Source organism: Xenopus laevis, chromosome 7S, assembly GCF_017654675.1.
Source record: "Xenopus laevis strain J_2021 chromosome 7S, Xenopus_laevis_v10.1, whole genome shotgun sequence".
Classification (NCBI taxonomy): Eukaryota; Metazoa; Chordata; class Amphibia; order Anura; family Pipidae; genus Xenopus; species Xenopus laevis.
The window spans coordinates 95,578,357-95,600,266 of NC_054384.1; the positions used below are offsets into that span (position 1 = coordinate 95,578,357).

A 21,910-nucleotide genomic window follows, 5' to 3' on the forward strand; every position below is an offset into this window, starting at 1 on the left:
CAGATATTGGATGCTGTACAGCTGGAGAGGTGTAGGTTTAACATCAATAATGTACAAACCCGATTGGCCCAGTCCACTCTTCTATTCCCCCCCCCCCCGCTCTCTTGCTCCTATTTTCTCCCTTTGTTTTTCTCCTGTCCCTGTGTGCCTCTCTATCTTACCTCTCTCTCTTCCTTTCTCTCTCCCTATTTCCATAAGCCCCAATTTCTTCCTTTCTCTCTCACTCTTTCCCTGTGTGCCCCTATTTCTTCTTTTCTCTTTCCCTGTGTTCTCCTATTTCTTCCTTTCTCTCTCATTCCTTCCATGTGCCCCTATTTCTTCCTTTCTCTCTCCCTCTTTCCGTGTGCCCCTATTTTTTCCCTTCTCTCTCACTTTTTTCCTGTGTGCCCCTATTTCTTCCTTTCTCTCTCCCTCTTTCCGTGTGCCCCTATTTTTTCCCTTCTCTCTCACTTTTTTCCTGTGTGCCCATTTCTTCCTTTCTCTCTCATTCTTTCCGTGTGCCCCTATTTCTTCCTTTCTCTCTCTCTCTCTCTCTTTCCATGTGCCCCTATTTCTTCCTTTCCTTTATCACTCCCTCTTTACCTGTGTGCCCCTATTTCTTCCTTTCTCTCTCACTCTTTCCCTGTGTCCCTCCCCTATTTCTTCCTTTTTCTCTCACTCTTTCCGTGTATCCCTATTCATTCCTCTCTCTCACTCTTTCCATGTGTCCCTCCCTTTTTCCTGTTCCTATGTGCCCCTATTTCTTCCCTCTTTCCTGTTCTTTTCACTCTTCTGTGCATCATGTACCCGTTTCCTCCCTCTTGCTCTTCCACTGTGTGCCCCTATTTTCTATCTCAGTCCTCTATGCCCCTATTTTGCTGTATACTTTGTGTCAGTAGGCTGCAACACTTTGTTTGGGGGCCCTGCCAAAGGACTGGCCTTGCGACCATTTAAGCCGAAAACTATTTCTTAACCTTTCTCTTCCCTGATCCTATTCTTCCATGTCTACAACCCACCCATTAGGTCATTGCTCCACCCCATCATATCATCACCCTGTCCCTTTACATCACTGCTACACCCCTTGGGTTACCACATTCCAGCTGCTAAAATAATTTTCAAGGTGGTAACGTAAGATGTTACAAACCACAACAAGACTATCTGATGCATATTTAATATTTAAGAAGGTATACTTTGTGCAAGTTACCTCTATTGATTAAATATGCATCAGACAGTCTTGTGGCAACCCTAGTTGGGAGGTAGCCCCTAGGGGTAGGGCTTGGGGGCTGGGACCAGAAAATGTTGTTGTACAGACCATGATTTCTGATGGCGGCCCTGCTGCCATCGGGGTTATAAATATGGAAAAACCATAAACAGTATTTTCCAGAAAAGGGGGCAGCTAGGGTTGCCACCTTTCCCGGAAAAAAATACCGGCCTTCCTATATATTAATATTTTTTCCCTATCAATAACATTGGGATCAACCATTATTTTTACCGCCAGGCCAGTAAAATACCAGCCAGGTGGTAACCCTACCAAACATATGGAGATTTGCCTTCTACACAAAGAAAACCCCTCACAACCACTGCCATAAAATTTTAATTGAGACAATAAATGTAACTACGGTTGCCACCTGGCCGGTAAAATTGATGGTTGATCCCAATGTTATTAATAAGGAAAAAAGATAAATATATAGGAAAAAGGTGGGGGGGGGGTGGGGTTCTGCCTGACTGGCTAAATACTGCCAGAAATGCTGATTCTGACAAAGGCTGGTGTAAAATTCTTTTCACTCTCTCAGTAAATGTAGGCACTGACAAAATGATTCCCTTGTGCTGAAGTATTTCATCTTTGGTTGACTGATGTACCACGCCCCATAGCAAATAATATCCCGTATTAACTTCATAATAAGCTAGGCTTAAAACGTGACATCACGCCGCACGCTCGTTTACGTCATTGCCCACTGCCTGAGGCTGTTCCCGTTCATGACAGATTTCTCCATGACAACCTAAGATGGCCGCCGAGGTCAGACAGCGCGTGGAACTCTGGGGCGGGTCTCGCGACCTTGCACTGCGACCTGAGCGCCGACTCCAACCAATAACCATGCAACATTGCAGAGGGCTCTCCAATCAGAAAAGGGCGGCGATCAAGCTTGTTAGAACTGCAAAAAGCCGGGTGATTGGCACGCCACGTTGTCCATTCATATCTTACCTTAAAGGCGGAGGACGGAGAAGACTCCAATAGCGTAGGGCAGTAGGCGGGACGTGAGGGGTGAGCGGGTTAGTCTGATCCTATCGTGTGTGTAAGTGAATGTGAGAATCACAGAGACTGCAGGAGAGAGGAGAGGAAAGGTGAGGGGGATTTGGGGGTGTCTAGGACATAACGGGGAGGGCGGGATATGCACAAAATGGGAGCAGAGCGATTGTTATATGTGTGGGGGGCTGTGGTTAATGTAGTGTGAGACACAGTGTGCAGAATGGCAGGAGCACAGGCAGTGCATGTGGGGGTTAAGGAGGAAAGGGAATTGACAGGAGGGGATCATTATTGATATGATTTGGGCCAGTTCTAAGGCAGGGGCTGGTGGTTGTTGTACTGGGGCCCTGACTTCACACACACAGGGGGCTCTTATGGGGCGAAAGCAGATATTTCATATTAATACAAACATGGTCCCAGCCTTCTGCCATTGTAAGGCCTAATTCCTGATGATGGTTTATTGGTGAATCACCTCTACAGCTGCTGATTGGATAAACAACAAGGGTGTGTGGCGAATTAAAGGGGAACTTCACCCAAATTATTTTTTTTGAATAATGCAAAAATTCTATTCTCAGCAACTATCCAATATACAAAGTTGCAGTATTGCAGTAGAAATTCTCTCCTTGTGTTCTATTGGGCTGACTTTTGTGGGTGTTCACTCCTTCTACTGCTCTGTTGGTCAGCTGGCTTGTGCTACATTGTTTCAGAAGTCAGAACCGGGGGTGCAGAGCATATAAACAGGCAATTACACGTACAAATAGCATTAATAACATATAGAATTTGCATATGACTTTACATTGCACTTTCTTTCATTATGCAAAACTCAGTTGTATATATCCTTTAATTGTACAAGGTGTTAAGTTCATTTTATGCGCTTGTGAGCAGGTGCCATTAAGCAAGGCCAAGGCTGAATATACAAAACTATAGGCTTGCTTGCTGCTTTTTTTTTTTGGTCAGAAACCAGTTTTCTAAGGAGAGCGTGTGTGCACTTTTATAGCAACATTTATTTAAAAAAATAAGCAATTCATTATTAACATATTGTTTTTATATGTGTGGAGCAGCCATATTTGCTTCTGGCTAAGAAACCTCACCCACATGCTATGATGATAGGGTCCTCCCAGTGACCAAATCTCTTTGTATGGGTTGCTCCCCAATGGCATTCAAAACCAGTTGCCCTGCTTGTTTATCGATTGTTGGTTCAGTGTGGGCCATAATTTTTCCTCTTGTTTCAGTGGGAAGAGATCTGCTGAAACAACATTGACAACCAAGACACTTCTTGTGTTCTAGGCCATGCTCAGGTGCAGTGTCTTAAAGGAGAAGGAAAGGTTAAAACTAAGTAAGCCTTATCAGAAAGGTCCATCTAAATATACCAGTAAACACCCAAAATAGTGCTGCTCTGAGTCCCCTGTCAAAAGAAACACAGCATTTCTTTCCTTCTATTGTGTACACATGGGCTTCTGTATCAGACTTCCTGTTTTCAGCTTAAACCTCATTGCCCTGGGCAAAAGCATGCTCAGTTTGCTCCTCTTCCCCCCACCCCTCCCTTCTCTACTGTAATCTGAGCCCAGAGCAGGGAGACACTCAGGCAGGAAGTGATGTCACACCACATTAATACTGCAGCTCCTATACTAAACAAACAGAGTTTCTAGTGCTTTTTACTCAGTTATGGTAAAACATTCTACAGAATAAATAGCATTCTAGCTTGCACTGTTGCCGCTAATCTATTGGCAATAAAATGCCTCCGTAGCTTTCCTTCTCCTTTGAGATGGCCATAGACGTAGAGATCCACTCGTTTAGCAATGTCGCCAAACAAGCGGATCTCTTTCCGATATGCCCACATTGAGGTGGGAGATGTCGGGCTGATCCGATTGTGGGCCCTAGGGCCCAAAGATCGGATTATAATGGATCCGATACGGGTGGTTGGATCATGGGACCGCATACACATATAGATGCGGCCACAATCCGACCGGATTTATTAACCCACCCGATCGAGAAATGGTCAACTTTCGGCCAGATATCGATCAGGGAAGCCCGTCGGATGGCCCCACACATAAGACGCCGACTAGGTCTGTCGACAGCTTTTATCGGCCTGTGTATGGGGGCCTTTACCCTTGGAATCAGATTGGCTTTGATTGCTTTGAGGAAGCAAATACATGCTCTTTGCATAAATGCACATTTAAATGGATTCTGTTATGATATTTATGATGTAGTTTTTATTTCTAAATGACACTGTTTACACTGCAAATAATTCACTCTACAATATCAAATTTAATTTCTGAACCAGCAAATGTATTTTTTTTTTAATTGTAATATTGGTGTGTAGGCGCCATCTCAGGTCGTTTTTCCTGGTCGTGCTTACAGAAAGAGCCAGCATTTTAGGATGGAACTGCTTTCTGTCAGGCTGTTGTTTCTCCTAATTAATGTAACTGAATGTGTCGCAGTGGGACCTGGATTTTACTATTAAGTGCTGTTCTTAGATCTACCAGGCAGCTGTTATCTTGTGTTAGGGAGCTGCTATCTGGTTACCTTCCCATTGTTCTGTTTTTAGGCTGCTGGGGGGAAAGGGAGTGGGTAATGCCACTCCAACTTGCAGTAAAGAGTGACTGAAGTTTATCAGAGCACAAGTCACATGACTGGGGGCAGCTGGGAAACTGACAATATGTCTAGCCCCATGTCAGATTTGAAAACTAGATATAAAAAAAAATCTCTCTTAAGAAACTGATTTCAGTGCTGAATTCTGCTGGACCAGCACTATTAACTGATGGGTTATTTTTTCTATAAGGCAGTGTCGTCCAAGACTTTTCCTGTTGTGGACCCCATAGCCGCCTTTTCGCATTCATGATTCCCTGTTATAATAAAACACTGTTGTCATTCATACAAAGCGTCCTATGGAGATCTAGGGACCATTCTAATCAGCACTGATATAAAGCACAGTGAAAGGAAGCATTAAAAACACACACTATGCCAAGAGTACTGCACTTTACAAGTACATTAGAGGACATTATAGACAAATAGCAGGGGACCTTTTTACCCATAAAGTGGATCACCGTACCAGAGGCCTCCCCTTCAGACTAAAAGAAAAGAACTTTCATTTGAAGCAACGTAGGGGGTTCTTCATAGTGAGGTTGTGGAATGCACTGCCGGCTGATTCTGTTAATGCCTTTAAGAGTGGCTTGGATGATTTCTTGGCTATTGTGATTCTATAGTTATTATAGATATCTATGTATATATAGTTTATGTGAGGGTATGGCAGGGTATGCGTATGTATGGATACTGGGTTTCATTTGGAGTGTTTGAACTTGATGGACTTTGTCTTTTTTTTTCAACCCGATTTAACTGGAAATCTTAAAGTACACAGGTGCTTGGGTCCTCCAGTACACACATAATGGTATATGTTACTATATTGCAGCAGGTTTTGTTCAGTGGCCAGTAACTGGGATTTTATTTTAGGTTATTGTAGCACAATGAGTGCCCACAGGTACTGTGTAAGGCTTTTCTGCAATGATCCATTGCGTTTGCTCTTTGCTTTTACTCACAAGGCTTTTATTTTAATATTCAGGTAAAGATGGGGAATGTTCTAGCTGCAAGTTCTCCTGCTCCCCCTCCAGCAGGATCCCCTCCAGCCCCAGGCTTAGTATCTGTACCTCCTGGCTTCACAATGCCCCCTGTGGCTGGGTTGACCCCCACTCCAGATAAGAAGGAAACACAAGAAGACCGGTTACCAAACCCTGGCACATTTGAGGAGTGCCACCGCAAGTGTAAAGGTAACGGTTCTGTTCCTTTTCTGTGTCTTCCCTGTTCTTTTTATTTGCTTTCGCATATTCTGCACTTTCATGTAATTTTATGCATCTGTTCTCGTTATTAAAGGGGAACTATAGTGAAAATTTAATATAAGTGTTAGCACACTGAAATAACAAACTTTCTAAACACAATCAATTGAAAATTCTGAGCCTTTTCTGAAATAATCAAGTTTATGCTCACAATAACTCTCTCGGCATCTGTTTTTCTTCATTTTCTCTTCATGCAGGAATTGGATGTCAGATAGTCATTTACAGTTAGATCCAATATATCTTACAGGGGGGCTCTATTGCCTAGAAAATGTATTAGAGCTCACTCAAATAACTGAGTGAGATCTACAAACAAAATTAACAAAATAACTGCCCTTTGCACAAATTCTGCATATAAAGTGAGCTCTAATACATCTAGGCAAAAGGAGCCCCCTATAAGATATATTGGATATAACTATCAATGAATATCTGGAAACTTCAAAGGAGGCTGCACAAGCCTGGTCCCACAAAGTAGGAGAGTCGTAGTCAGATGGTAAAAGGTTAAAAGCTTACATTTTATTTTCCAAAAATAAGAACCAAGGCCTGACGCGTTTCGTGTCTACCAATGACACTTAGCCAATGATTATCTGACACCCAACTGCTGCATGAAGAAAGAATGAAGAGAAACAAATGCAGAGAGAGGAATAGTGAACATAAACTTGATTACTTCAGAAAAGGTACAGAATTTTTAATTGATTGTGTTTTGAAAGTTTCTTATTTCAGTATGCTGAAGCTTATATTACATTTTCACGGTAGTTCACCTTTAAAAACATAGCATTTGTTTCTGCTGAGCTACCTGCCTTTTCAAGTTTTACCTCTGTACCAGATGCTTGTGCATACATAACTGCTGTATATCTTAGCCTGTATTTATGTAATGTCACTCTCTCCTCCATAGAATTATTCCCAATCCAGATGGAAGGCGTAAAACTGACTGTAAACAAGGGGCTTAGTAACTATTTTCAGGTAAGAGTTTGGGGAACTGGGAGTGCAGAGTCGTGTGTAGGTCAGTGAACATTGTAGGCAGGCATTTCTCTAGATTATTATGTGAAGAAAGGGTTCTGTGACATAGCTTAGGTATTCAAGCACAGCTTAATCCTCACTGCAAAATAAATGCAATCACACGGACATTGGAATAATTATATTTCAAATATTTCTTGTGTAGGGAATACTATACATGTAAGGTTGTGCTGAGCCGTCCCTCATAAAAGAGAACTGTTCACACACTAAAATTTATGAAATAATGCTAAGTGGAGACTGTGGGTGGAAAGGTGCTGCAGTTATACAGGGAGAATATGATACAGCGCTTCTAAAGGTGGCCATACAGGGAGAGATCCGCTCGAATTTCGGCCAGATCTCGATCCGGAAGCCTGTCGGGGACCCCCATACACGGGCCAATAAGCTGCCAACTTGGTCTGTCGGCAGCTTTTATCGGCCCGTGTATGGCCACCTTTAGTCAATGGCTGTATCGGGTGGGTTTCCTCTCAATAGTGAGAAGACTTTTCTATACACATTGTTGACTTGGAGTATAAAGGGCTCCCTTTACTGTTATTATTACGTAGCAACAATGAGATGGGATTTTGCACTCGCCAGTAGGAGCTTTCCCCTACAATATTGTTTCTTTATATGTTGTGTATGGGTGGCAGAGGAATGTTGTTCCGTTCTTCTGGCAGGACAGCTTGCTCAGTAAATACTGTGTTATTTAAATTTAGGGATAGCACCTGCGTTTGCTTTGAGCATTTGAAATGTAGTTTTCCTGCTTCTCAGAACTGAATATATTTGGCTTTGTTTTCTAGGTTTAGATTTTTTTTTTTGCACGGTGTCCGTGCAGTTGGATGCATCTGTTTGCCTAAAATATCAACAGTTCCATCATGTAGGGTAATAATAGTACAGGTATGGGACCTGTTATTCAGAATACTCTGGACCTGGGGTTTTCCGGATAACAGGTCTTTCTGTAATTTGTATCTTCATATCCTATGTCTACTAGAAAACCGTTGAAATATTAAATAACCCCAATAGGCTGGTTTTGCTTCCAATAAGGATTAATTATATCTTAGTCTGGAGCAAGTAAAAAAAAAATTGGCTTTTTTGATGAAAATGGAGTCCATGGGAGACGGCCTTTCTGGAATTTGGATCTTTCTGGATAACCGATTCCATACCTGTACACAAGTGTTTCCATTAGGGATGCACCAAATCCAATATTTTCAATTCGGCCGAATCCTTTGTGAACGATTCGGGCGAATACTGAACCTAATCCGAATCCTAATTTGCATATGCAAATTAGGGGTGGGAAAGGGAAAACATTTTTTACTTTGTGACAGTCACGTGATATCCCTCCGGCCCCTAATTTGCATATGCAAATTAGGATTTGGTTCGGCCAGGCAAAAGGATCCGGCGGAATCCAATCCTGCTGAAAAAGGCCGAATCCCGAACCTAATCCTGTATCCGGTGCATCCCTAGTTCCATAGAATAGCCAGGTAACCGTATTATGCACTCGGGATTGAAGGCATTTTTAAGCATTTTGTTGACATTGGGAAAAGCATTCAGTTCATGTCATCCCACTTATGTCTTGGTTCCAGTCATTGGGTTCCTGTTATCATTGCTCCAGTCATTATATCTATTATCATTGCTGGCTGTAAATGACAGTATAGTAGCTTTATAGAATATTATGCCTTTAGAAAGCTCTTATCTGAGATCTAGTTTTTCAGTGTCCATCGTTATTTTTTTTAGCTTAGCTTTATCATTGTTCTTACTAATTGATGCTGTTTTCTGTCCATTGTAAATACTACCATAAAATATAGTTTTATATTGTCACAATGGTGTTTAATGGTAACACAAATGTTATAACTGTTGAAAATCCTGAATTGAGTGCAATACGTATATGAGCTGCACAGTGATGGTTTCAATCGCAATAATAGTAGGAATAAATCTTGGCAGCTGTCTGTTTTGCTTATGACTGTCTTGTCATATTTTAGGTGAATCATACAATCTCTCTCAGTACGATTGGGGAGTCTAACTATCACTTTGGGGCCACCTACGTGGGAACGAAACAGTTGGGCCCAACAGAGGTGAGTGCACATGAATTGCAGTGTATTAAATGAAGACTGATTCCTGCTCATGTAAAAATCCTGGTTAGAGGTTAGTTTGGGTCTTTAGTTCACACACGGGGCAGACTACAGCTCCAGTACATTCTTCAACTATGCTTAAACTAAAAAAAGTCCATACCTGTAATGAATTTTGCTTTAAAAGGGTTCTTCACCTTCCAAACACTACTTTTCATTTCAGTTGTTTTCTGGTTGTTCACCGCAAATAAAGACTTTTTTCCATTTTTTTAAATAATTTTTTCCAAAATTGAAGTTGAAAGGAAAACTATATCCCCAAAATGAATACTTGAGCAGCAGATAGTTTATATCATATTAAGTGGCATATTAAAGAATCTTACCAAACCGGAATATATATGTAAGTAAATATTGCCCTTTTACATCTCTTGCCTTGAGCCACCATTTTGTGATGGTCTGTGTGCTGCCTCAGAGATCACCTGACCAGAAATACTGCAGCTCTAACTGTATCAGGAAGAAGTGTTGAAGCAAGACACAACTCTGTCTGTTAATTGGCTCATGTGACCTAACAAGTATGGTTTGTTGGTATGTTTGTGTGCTCCGTGAATCCTATGATCCCAGGGGGCGGCCTTTATTTTTTAAAATGGCAATTTTCTATTTAGGATTACCCAATGGTACATACTACTAAAAAAGTATATTATAATGGAAATGGTTTATTAACATGAAGCAGGGTTTTACATATGAGCTGTTTTTATAGAGACCTAGATTGTTTGAGGGGTATAGTTTTCCTTTAAGTTTCCTGTCTCTAGTGCTTCAGTTTGGCAGGTCAGATATCCAGGTGCAGATTCTGAATTGTTAAAATTTGTGGAATATTAGCAACAATTGTATCTGTTCTAACAGCTGCCTTTAATAAAACTCAGGGATTCTGCTGAGGGCCAAAGATAAAAAATATATCAACTAAGATCAGTTACAGAGTCGGTGATCCCCCCAGCTGCTTTAGAAGGTGAAAAATTAAACTTTATGCTTCAATATTAGAATAAGGCATTCCTATTTGTGAGAGGCAGTAAATACCAAGGTATCCATGCATGAGCAATAGCTCAGTTTTTATAGTGTTTGAATTATTTGCCTCCTTCCTCTACTCATTCCAGCTTTCAAATGGGGGTCATTGACCCTGTCTAAAAAACAAATGCTCTGTAAGGCTACAAATTAATTCTTATTGTTGTTGCTTGTAATTATTCATCTTTCTGTTCAGGCCTCTCCTATTCATATTCCAGTCTCTTATTCAAATCAATGGATGGTTGCTAGGGTCATTTGGACCCTAGCAACCAGATTGGAAAAAAAAAATTGCAAACTGGAGAGCTGCTGAATAAAAATCTAAATGGCTCAACAACCACAAATAATAAAAAGTGAAAAGCAATTGCAAATTGTCTCAGAATATTACTTTCTACATCATACTAAAGGTTAACTCAAAGGTGAACAGCCCCTTTAAGTGTGAAACAGAAATTAGCCATGGGGATTATTAAGGATGCACTGAATCCACTATTTTGGATTCGGCCAAACCCCCGGATCCTTCGCGAAAGATTCGGCCAAATACCGAACCAAATCCTAATTTCTTATGTAATAATATAATACATTATTATTGATTATTAAATATTAATATTTCTTATTAAATATTTGGGGGCAATAGACAAAAATTATTTGGAAGTCGGGCTGTTCTTATAGCTTACTGTTTCTGAAACTGGAAGAGAGTGCAGCTGTCACCACATTGTTTATTACTAAGGATGCACCGAATGTTGGATTCGGCCGAACCCCCGAATACTTCCCGAAAGTTTCAGACGAATTCCGAACCTGAATCCTAATTTGCATATGCAAATTAGGGGTGGGAAGGGGAAACATTTTTTACTTCCCACTCACGCAATTTCCCTCCCGCCCCTAATTTAATATGCAAATTAGGATTCAGTTCGGCCCGGCCAAAGGATTCAGCCGAATCCGAATCCTGCTGAAAAAGGCAGAATTCCAAACTGAATCCTGGATTCGGTGCATCCCTAGGTTGTAGGTTCTGCTTGGTGTCTTTTTTTCTATCCATACAGATTTGGTGTTAACTTGTGTATCGGTCAAGTCTGTTGTTCTTGGGAATGATAAGCCAACACAGAGTGATGGTTTTCTCTTCTATCCCGTTAGGCATTTCCAGTTCTGGTCGGGGATTTGGATAATAGCGGCAGTCTCAATGCTCAGATAATTCATCAGGTCGTTAATAACATCAGGACAAAAATTGCATTGCAGGTAAGCGAGACCTATTGAGGCATTGTGCTAATTTTGTGCTTTCACTTAATGGATCACTGTATTCATTAACAGTGCACTCCCTTCCCTAAGGGGCAGATTTATGAAGGGTCAATAGTAAATTCTAATTTTTTTTTTTTTGGTCAAAACTCTTAAATTCCAATTGAGAATAATCCAAACTCGATTTGAATTTTAATTCGAATTTGAAAATAAAGATTTATCAAACCTTGACCCTTGGAAAAATTCTAATTCAAATATTCACCGCCTAAAACCTGCCGAGTTCATGTAGAAGTCAATGGGAGAGGTCCAGTTACCCATAACTAGCAGTTAGGCAGGTTAAAATAGAGTTAAACGGTTGAACTTGGTGGACGTGTGTCTTTTTTTCAACCTAACTTATTATGTTACTATGTTATTTGAAGTTGTTAATAGCCTTCCTGATATTCAAGATTTTTTTTTTTTTGAAGAAAAAACTTGATTCGAGTTTAGTCGACTTAGATTCGAGTTTTCAGGTTGGTAATATTTGTTCGTTTTTTTTTTTTTTTTTTTTTATTAAATAACCTCCCAATCTAATCGAGTATATTCGAATTTATTACAGTTAAAAAAAAAAAATTCACATGAATTTGAAATTCTACCTTTGATAAATGGGCCTCTAAGTGTCACACCAACTCTTTTACATTTGATTTTTCCAGACCCAACAGTCAAAGTTTGTGAACTGGCAAATGGATACGGAATACCGAGGTGAAGATTTTACAGCTGCGCTCACAATGGGAAACCCAGATATATTAGTCGGATCAGGTAAGACACAGTGCTCTTTAGCAGAACTGCTTATGTTTGTCACATCAGTTAGGCTTATTAAAGGGATACTGTCATGGGAAAAAAAACATTCAAGATGCATCAGTTTAGTGCTGCTCCAGCAAAATTCTGCATTGAAATGTTTCTCAAAAGAGCAAACAGATTTTTTGTATTTAATATTTAATTTTGTAATCTGACATGGGGCTAGATATATTGTCAGTTTCCCAGCTGCCCCCAGTCATGTGACTTATGCTCTGATAAACTTCAGTCACTGTTAGATACAAGAACAGCACTCAATAGTAAAATCCAGGTCTCATTTAGACTGATTCAGTTACACTGAATCGGAGAAACGACAGCCTGCCAGAAAGCAGTTCCATCCTAAAGTGCTGGCTCTTTCTGAAAGCACATGACCAGGCAAAATGACCTGAGATGCACCTACACACCAATATTACAACTAAAAAAATACACTTGCTGGTTCAGGAATGAAATTTTATATTGTGAATTATTTGCAGTGTAAACTGTGTAATTTAGAAATAAAAACCACATTATAAAAATTTACAGAATCCCTTTAAATCCAATATGTCACATTTTGTAAGTTCCTCTCTGTGAGAATCCCAGCACCACCGAAGAATCTTCTGAATTTCTTTCAAGCGGTATTTACAAAAAATTCACACTTAACTAAAAACAAGAGAAAGCAGTAAAACCCCACACTACCTTACTAAAATTAATTGAGATCTAATTATTAAGTGCTTAGTGCTATTATAAACATATGCTTAGTGCTCAATCAATTTAGCACCAACATACAATTAATGGTATTTCAATCAATTGTGTTAAGACAAATAATTATGATTAAAGTGCTTAAGTGCTATAAATTCACACTTGCCTAGCAGCTTATTTATTAAATTTGGCATACATTGCTAATTACTGATACTTGTGAAGTTGTTTTGTTGTAATTCTATATAATACCCTAACTGGTGTTTGCTCTTGTACCTACCCAGTTTGAGAACAATGCCTTAAAGGGGCAGTTTGGGAACAACGCCTTTAAAGGGGCTCTGAACTCTTGCTGTTTTACATGGGGAACGAGTTCTACAAAAAGCTCTGTGTGGTTTAAAGGGACGCGTTCACTATTTTTTTTAAATTGGAATATATTTTCTTTTCACTATTTATTTTCCATTTTGTTTATGTATTTTAATCCAACCCTTTTAAAGGAACAGTTCAATGTAAAAATAAAAACTGAGCAACAGGCTGTGCAAAATAAAAAATGTTTCCCAATATAGTTAGTTAGCCAAGAATTTAATGTATAAAGGCTGCAGTGTGTGGATGTGGAACAGAACACTACTTCCTACTTTGCTGCTCTCTTGCTTTCCACTGATTGGTTACCAGGCAGTAACCAATCAGCGACTTGAGGGGGGCCACATGGGCCATAACTGTTGCTTTTCAATCTGAGCTGAATGCTGAGGATCAATTGCAAACTCACTGAACAGTTATGTCCCATGTGGCTCCCCTTCAAGTCACTGACTAACTCAGAGTTAGAGAGCTGAAAAGCAGGAAGTAGTGTTCTGGCTATTATGTTACACATCCAGTCACTCCAGCCTTTCTACATTACACTTTTTGCCCAATTAACTATATTAGAAACATTGTTTATTTTGCACAGCCTATTTACCCAGTTTTTATTTTTATACTGAACAATTCCTTTTCATGTAAATTTAACCCAACTCTTGACAGTGTACCACCCATATATGTGGCCACAAAACAGTCAACTTCCTAACTGATATTTTGATAAGGGCTTGTTCAAAAACTAGTTGGGCAGAGTAGAAAATCCTTATATAATTTAAGCTCCTGATGTAGCCTAGCACATGGATGGCCAACCCATTTGTTTTGCAAGACAGTCTATCCAAGTATTTGCAGCTTTATCATGTTCTTAAAGGGCATGTAAAAGCAAAAAAATAAAATCCCATTTTTACTTTCTTTAATGAAAAAGGAACTTATCTCCAATATACTTCAATTAAAAAATGTGTACCGTTTTTATAAGAAACCTGACTGTATGCAGTGAAATTCTCCCTTCATTTACTGCTGTGGATAGGAATTGTCAGACGGTCCCTAACTGCTGAGCAGGGAAACAATCATACTTATGAACAGCAGGGGGAGCCCCCGCCTTACTTCCCAGCCATGCAGAACTCAAGCAGCTTTGTTTATGACGATCCCTAAGCAGCCCAGACCACACTGAGCATGTGCACAGTCTTAGTCTTGCAAAGATGTTTAACAAAGTTACAAGATGGTGACCCCCTGTAGCCAACTTTGAAAGCATAAATTATTTGTTTTATTAGGCTTGTGGTGCAGTAAGTTCATGTTTATATTTAGTATACAAAATACAGCATTTCTAGCCTTATTCTATTTTAGACTTTACATGCCCTTTAACACTCACCTGCGCTTAATCTGTTTTCAGGTATCCTGGTAGCACATTATATGCAAAGTATCACTCCTAGTCTGGCATTAGGAGGGGAACTAGTGTATCATCGGCGTCCTGGGGAGGAGGGAACTGTCATGTCTTTAGCAGGAAGATACACAGGTAAAGTGGCTTGTTTCTTTACTATAGATATTTTTGTGATTGACTCTCAGAATCCGTTTGTGATTTATTTTGCTCATCTGTACCAAGATATTAAGGGGCTGATGTATCAAAGGTCGAATGTTATTTATTTAAGAAAAAACTTGAATGTCTAAAACTCAAACGATTTTTACCGACCCAAAACTCGAATCGAATTAAATTTGACTAAACTCAAATCAAGTTTTTTTTCTTAGAAAACAAACTGTCAGGAAGGCTGTTAATATCATCAAATTGGTCACTGGAGCTCTACCATTGACTTCTACATGAACTCGGCAGGTTTTTTGGGTTGAATAGTCGAATTCAAATTGTTCCCAGGGTCCAAACATGATAAATCTCGAATTCGAGTTTGGATTATTCCCGACTCGAATTTGTGAGTTTTGACCAAAAATCTAACTCGAAAATTCAAATTTACAATTCGAACCTTAATAAATCTGCCCCTAAATGTGGGTCCATTGTTTTGACAACAATTTTATCTGATGGGTGCGGATTCTGGGGTTCAAGCAAATGCATAGCGTGCCCCATATTGAATGTATGGACCACATGTCTCCATTGCTGTAGGCTGCAGTGGGAAGAAACCGTAGTAGCCTTCTACTATCAGTTGTACCCATAACTATTACTATATATCATCGCACATCAGTCACTGTAATAGAACGTTGGAACTAATAGAAAGAAATTGCGTCCTTTTTTTTTTGAATGTACTTAAATATACATTTAATTATTGTATATGACGTTAACATTATAGCTGAAATTTTGATACTTGAATTTATTCCTCCTAGATCAGCTCTTATGTATTGTCTCGTGCTGCATCTATGTGATATTCAGTCTTTTATTGAATATTGTTTATTACATCTAGCTCCTAACTGGACGGCGACACTCACCCTTGGGCAGGCAGGAGCACATGCTACCTACTACCACAAAGCCAACGACCAGGTAAACTGGGAAACAAAATAAACGGGGTTCCAGTTTTTTTGGAGGAGCAATCCTAACCCAGTAATATCTCATAATGTAAAAAGATAGAACTAAGAATTAGGCTAGATTACTAGCGTTACTGGGCTGCTGAAATTTTGGGCTGCAAAAGTAAGTTCAGCATATACTGTCAAATACAGCATGTCCGGCCTTATTACATTTTAGGCTTTAGTTCTCTTTGGAAATGAAAGAGTAAATACAAATTAAGGCTGTTCACTTAAAGGTGTTAACCTTCAAATACTTTTTTGCTATTCAGTTTTTTTCACCAGAAATAAAGAATTTTACCAATTACTTTTCTATTTGTGACTGTTTTTCACCTTCTTTCTGAATCCGCTGAATCAACTTTTTTTCTCACTTTCTTATTATTTTTTTTTAATCCAACCAAACTCCCAAGCCTGAATACCCTTAATTTACCAATAATTATTCTCTCTAAAAATCGGGTGCAATAGTCACATGAGTAGCCAATCATCAGGCCCCAGAAGTGATTCCTTCCTCTTTTTCTATTTAGCCGCCCACACTCATGGGTGACTTGTTGTGTCTCTGACCAACTACCTCCCTGTCATTCTCAAAAGTTTGTGTGTATGGCGCTAAGATAATTGTTAGGGTTCCTACGCGATTCATCATCACTTAAATTCTGAATTGATTTTTAACTTTCCCAGCTGCATAGAGATTGCATTTGCCTTGGTTGTCTCTTTGGTGGCTTCTATTGCTGCTATTTGATTTGTCCTTTCCAATTCCTTTCCTATCTCTGACTATTGTTTCTTCTGTCTTTTTAGCTCCAGGTGGGGGTGGAGTTCGAGGCCAGCGCCAGAATGCAGGACACAAGTGTTTCATTTGCTTATCAGTTGGACCTCCCCAAAGCCAACCTACTGTTTAAAGGTTTGTGTCATACCATGATTTGACACTAGAGGGCTAAACAATTTTATGTTGTCTCCTTATTGCTGGGGAACACATTGTAGCATAGTTTTATGTTGTCTCTCTGTAAAGACTGTGTTCACGCTTACTGGGTTGTATCTGCTGCAAATATGCCAATGTAGTTCACTTACTGGCCAATTATGATTCCATTTGTGTTTGCCTGGGTTTTATTGCTATTGCTTATTGTTTCTCTCTTTTCTCTCCCTGCAGGCTCTGTAGATAGCAACTGGATAGTTGGTGCCACTCTAGAAAAAAAGCTGCCTCCTCTTCCACTCACTCTAGCCATGGGAGCTTTCCTCAACCACAAGAAAAACAAATTCCAGTGTGGCTTGGGCCTGACTATTGGTTAACATTGTGTTCCTCGTCTGAGCTAGTGGTCTCCCCTCTACACCCTGACTTGTTGGCCTCTCTTTACTTACTAACTTCTCTGCCAGTCTTCTTACTCGCTCTTCCTCCCCTACTCCTGCCAGGCTTCATTTTAATGTTTATTTTAATTTAAGGGGAAGGAAGGCAGTGATAGATGGGGTGAAAAAAGAAATATTTAAACTATGCCTTCAGTATCAAGGGGAAGCCATCATCCTCTGTTCTCTCTGCAGTCTCTGATTAATGGGCATGGTCTTTTCTCTACAATGTTTTGTCCTGTTTATTGGGGGGGCTGTCTCTTCTTGTGTCACACTTGTCTCTGTTTATTAGGGGCTGTTTTCGGTTTAACCCTTCCACCCCTGCTGTCTCTGGTACCTGCCGGATTGAGGGCTTTCTTTTCCCTCTTTAACTTAAAGGAGAACTAAAGCCAAACTAAAGAAGTAGGTCGAAATGTTATACATTATGTTTTGGGCTTCTGTACCAGCCCAAGGCAACCACAGCCCTTTAGTAGTAAAGATCTGTGTCTCCAAAGATGCCCCAGTAGCTCCCCATCTTCTTTTTGCTGATTCACTGCACATGCTCTGTGCTGCTGTCACTTACTGAGCTTAGGGACCCACTCACAATATACAGTACACATAGAATAGAAATGTCACAATATAAGGCTGATTAGTAATTAATACAGATAATTACTACATGGCAGCACAGAAACCAGTGCAATTAGCATCAGAATTTAATAATCAGCCCTGTAGCATCAGTTTATATTACTGACCAACCTCATTTTCTGCTGGATAATTAGTGACGAGCCCTAAGCTCAGCTTCTCAACAGCTGCTCAGAGCCCACTGAGCATGTGAGTGTCACAGACACTTTCCAAGATGGTGACCCCCTGTGACAAGTTTGAAGTCCTGGATCATTGCTGCTATTGACAAGCTGACACTTTAGGCTGCTGCAAAAAAATTCAGTATATAAAATGTCATTTTTAGTCATATTCATTTTTATGGTTTAGTTCTCCCTTAAAGGTTTTCCTATTCTTCTCTGACCCTTACCTGTTTCATATCTGCTAGGTGAGGATGGAATCTTTGAGACAGCTGGTCTATCAAACTGACTGTGTTGCCTCTCTGTCTGCTGGATCTCTACCATTAGGTTATTCTCGTATATCCAAGTTCCTTGTATCCAAAAGATAGCTGTCCCAAAGGCTTACTTTTCAGTAAAAAATTTCTTTATTTAAATTATCATTAAAAATATTTGGTTACATTCAGTCCCCCCAGGCCCACCTTACGCGTTTCGCACCTTCCGGCGCTTAGTCATAGGTGTATCACAGATACACCTATGACTAAGCGCCGGAAGGTGCGAAACGCGTAAGGTGGGCCTGGGGGGACTGAATGTAACCAAATATTTTTAATGATAATTTAAATAAAGAAATTTTTTACTGAAAAGTAAGCCTTTGGGACAGCTATCTTTTGGATACAAGGAACTTTGATATATGTGTCGCCTGTGAACTGGGGCGAGTACCTAAGGCTTCACCAGATGTAAATCAGAGGTGGATTCCCAATTTTGATATATTGACTCGTATATCCAAGATCAAGCTTCTTATGAGGCCTGTGCAAACATAATACTGATCTTATGCTGCTGTCTGGGGTTGGTGGGAGAGGGTAAGTCCTGCTGCTGACTGTGCCCCCTCAATAGGAGTGTGGATGTAAATCATGTTTATAAGTTATACAAACACAGATCTTTTACACAAAATGGAAGTGAAGCCCAAAGCGAAGTCATTGCTGGGCATGTTCGGCACAAATAAAGTGACTTCTGCAAAGGGAATATATATATATATATTTGTGTGTAATGTCACTGTCTCCAACATTGCGATTATGCTGGTCTGTCATTTTACAGCGCAATTGCAGAACCATGAATTGGGGGCAGATTTATTAAGGGTCGAATTAAAAATTAAAATTTTCTAAAAAAAAAAAAAACTTATGGGCAAAACTGTTAAATTCGACTAGGGAGTTATCCAAATTTGATTCGAGTTTTTTTTTTTAAAAAAAATTTGATTTTTTTAGATTTATCATACTCTGGCCCGTTAAGAATTCAAATTCAACTATTCGCCACCTAAAACCTACCGAATTGCTGTTTAAGTCAACGGGAGATGTTTACAGCCGCCCTGATCAAAAACTTGAATCGAGTTTGTTGATTGAATTTTTGGGTCGTTTCAATCCACCTGAGTTGGAAAAAAAATTGATTTCGGCAATAAATTTCGATTTTCAAATTTATGGAAGTTTAGGGGTTTAAAAAAAAAAAAACATGAATTTTCAGAAAAAACTTTAAATCAAATTCGATCAAACGTGATTCGAGTTTTTTCTCTGAATTCACGTTCTTTTTTTTTTTTAAACTCCCATAAATTTGAAAATCGAAATGTATTGCTGAAATCAAATTTTTCCAACTCCGGTGGATTGAAACGACCCGAAAATTCAAATTGAATTTGATCAAACGCGATTCGATTTTCGTGTCGTTTCAATTCATCTGAGTTGTAAAAAAATGTGATTTTAACAATAAATTTAGATTTTCAAATTCATAGGAGTTTTTTTAAAAAAAAAAAAAACTCACATGAATTTGAAATTCGACCTTTGATAAATGTGCCTCCCAAGGTATATAAATACTTTATAATGCAGATAATAACAGACCACTGGAAATAAACTTGGAAAAGTCTTGGTTACTTACTAGATACTATTATTAGGTTGGGAAAAATCTACTGAAATACTTGTTTCTGAACCTTGGCACCATGATGTTGCTGGGCTACAAGTATATCAGCTTTTGGGTGAATTGTCTGTGGGAATTGGGGAGATACAAAAAAACATTCTCTCTGGTCTTGTAACGTATCAGCAGTTTGCTTTAATTTTTTTAAATTTTATTTTCATTATTTTAAGTGCCCTGTAGGAGTAAACAGTAGCGGCTGTAGGTTACAAGACAGGGGGTAGACTCATAACCACATAATGAATTTAGGGAAGTTATACACAAAGTTTTTGACCTCCACTGCCCTCTGGTGGAGAACAACGGTGATCAAAAGGCCTCTTCCATCACTCCTAATAATACTAAATGAATTGCACCCTATTGGGTTCATTTCATTTGTATTTGGAGCAGTGAGGGGTGCATTTGTTTGCCCCTTCTGCCCAGATCCCTTACTTTTCTGTTGGCTTAACAGTCTCACTAGAAATGATCTGATCCAAGCCAAATTTGCTCCATTGAGCTCAAATCACGTGCTTTATAGCAGTAGAAGGTGTGCATCTCTTAAAAGAACAGTTCAGTGTAAAAATAAAAACTGGGTGCATAAATAGGCTGTACAAAATAAAAAAATGTCTCTAATATAGTTAGTTAGGCAAAATGTAATGTATAAAGGCTGGAGTGACTGGATGTCTAACATAATAGCCAGAACACTACGTCCTGCTTTTCAGCTCTATAACTCCGAGTTAGTCAGTGACTTGAAGGGGGGTCACATGGGACATAACTGTTCAGTGAGTTTGTAATTGACCCTCCGCATTCCGCTCAGATTCAAAAGCAACAGATATGACCCATGTGGCTACCCCTCAAGTCTCTGATTGGTTGCTGCCTTTTTATATTGTACAGTCTATTTACCCAGTTTTTATTTTTATACTGAACAATTCCTTTTAATGTTACTGCAGGTGTCCGTTATTTATACAAATAGCACATTTCTCTTTGCAATTCTACCCAATAGAAACGGCACACAGACATGGCCATAAGTTATTTTTCCATCATTTAAATCATAGCGTTTTGGGTTCTTGCATCAAGATGATGTGTGAAAGTGAATTGCCTGTAATATACAGTTGTGCTCAGAATAATAGCAGTTTGTTTAAAAAAAGTTAAATCCTTTATTATAGCTTTTATTTCCATACACACAAATGCATTGGGAACACTGCACTAGAGTTCGGCGCTGGTCCATTTTTTGGAACCCTTACCTGCAACCTGGACACGCAACCCGCATTCTTATCCACTACCTGACCCGCAAGTACCTTATCCGCAACCCAGACCCGCTGACCATCAAGAACAGGAAGTGCTGTCATTGTAAACCGGAAGTGACATCATCGGAAGTAGACGTGATCAGAAAAAAAGGAGTAAAAATCGCCAGTGAGAAGACCCGCGGCCTGAACCGCCGACCTGCGTCTATACCCGCACCCGGAACTTCTACCCGCAACCCGCAGGTTTTTACGGGTAATCCGCAGGTACCCGACCCGCTGCAGGACTCTACACTGCTCACTCTATTACAAATCAAAACATGAAGAAAAAAATTATCAAATTTGTGTTATTCCTTGTGAAGAAAAGGGAATATTAGGCAGTTTCAAAAAAATAGCAGTGTCTGCTTCTTCTTCATGACATTCACTGTATAAACTGAAAAATATTTCAAGGTTTTGCTTAACTTTGAATGACTGAACTAATATTTAGTTGTATAATCAGTGTATTTGGGAACTGCTGCACATCTGTGTTACATGGAGTCCACCAACTTCTGGCACCTATTACATTCCCCAATTCTTTTGCATTTCTTGCTTTTGCCTTTAGAAACAGCATTTTTGATGTCATCCCACAAGTTTTCTATTGGATCAAGGTCTGGGGATTGGACTGGAACCAAGATGTTGCTCATTTACTGATGTATATGGGGTCGTTGTCTTGTTGAAACTCCCATTTCAAGGGCATTTCCTCTTCAGCGTAAGGTAACATGATCTCTTCAAGTATTTTGATGTATTTAAACTGATCCATGATCCCTGGTATGTGATAAATAGACCCAACACCATAGTATGAGAAACATCCCCATATCATGATGCTTGTGCCACCATTCTTCACTATCCTCACATTGAACCAAATAAATCTGGACAGAAAGTT

At 39.6% G+C, this 21,910-nt stretch overlaps 1 protein-coding gene across 1 annotated transcript; it reads left to right on the top strand.

The window, feature by feature from the left end:
* The first annotated feature begins 2,165 nt into the window (after positions 1-2,165).
* Positions 2,166-18,851, top strand: tomm40.S (translocase of outer mitochondrial membrane 40 homolog S homeolog). Its single transcript, XM_018226788.2, has 11 exons — positions 2,166-2,322; positions 5,784-5,988; positions 6,947-7,014; positions 9,024-9,116; positions 11,289-11,390; positions 12,077-12,182; positions 14,626-14,748; positions 15,638-15,714; positions 16,527-16,629; positions 16,876-18,189; positions 18,607-18,851. The coding sequence occupies exons 2-10, from the start codon at positions 5,790-5,792 to the stop codon at positions 17,013-17,015; spliced, it is 1,011 nt and encodes a 336-aa protein (XP_018082277.1). The 5' UTR covers positions 2,166-2,322; positions 5,784-5,789; the 3' UTR covers positions 17,016-18,189; positions 18,607-18,851.
* Positions 18,852-21,910: the final 3,059 nt, after the last annotated feature.

Coding starts and splice junctions, on each gene's coding strand:
- tomm40.S (XM_018226788.2), top strand. CDS start 5,790: ATGGGGAATGTTCTAGCTGCAAGTTCTCCTGCTCCCCCTCCAGCAGGA. Junction 7,015..9,023: donor GGCTTAGTAACTATTTTCAG/GTAAGAGTTTGG, acceptor GTCATATTTTAG/GTGAATCATACAATCTCTCT. Junction 11,391..12,076: donor GGACAAAAATTGCATTGCAG/GTAAGCGAGACC, acceptor TGATTTTTCCAG/ACCCAACAGTCAAAGTTTGT.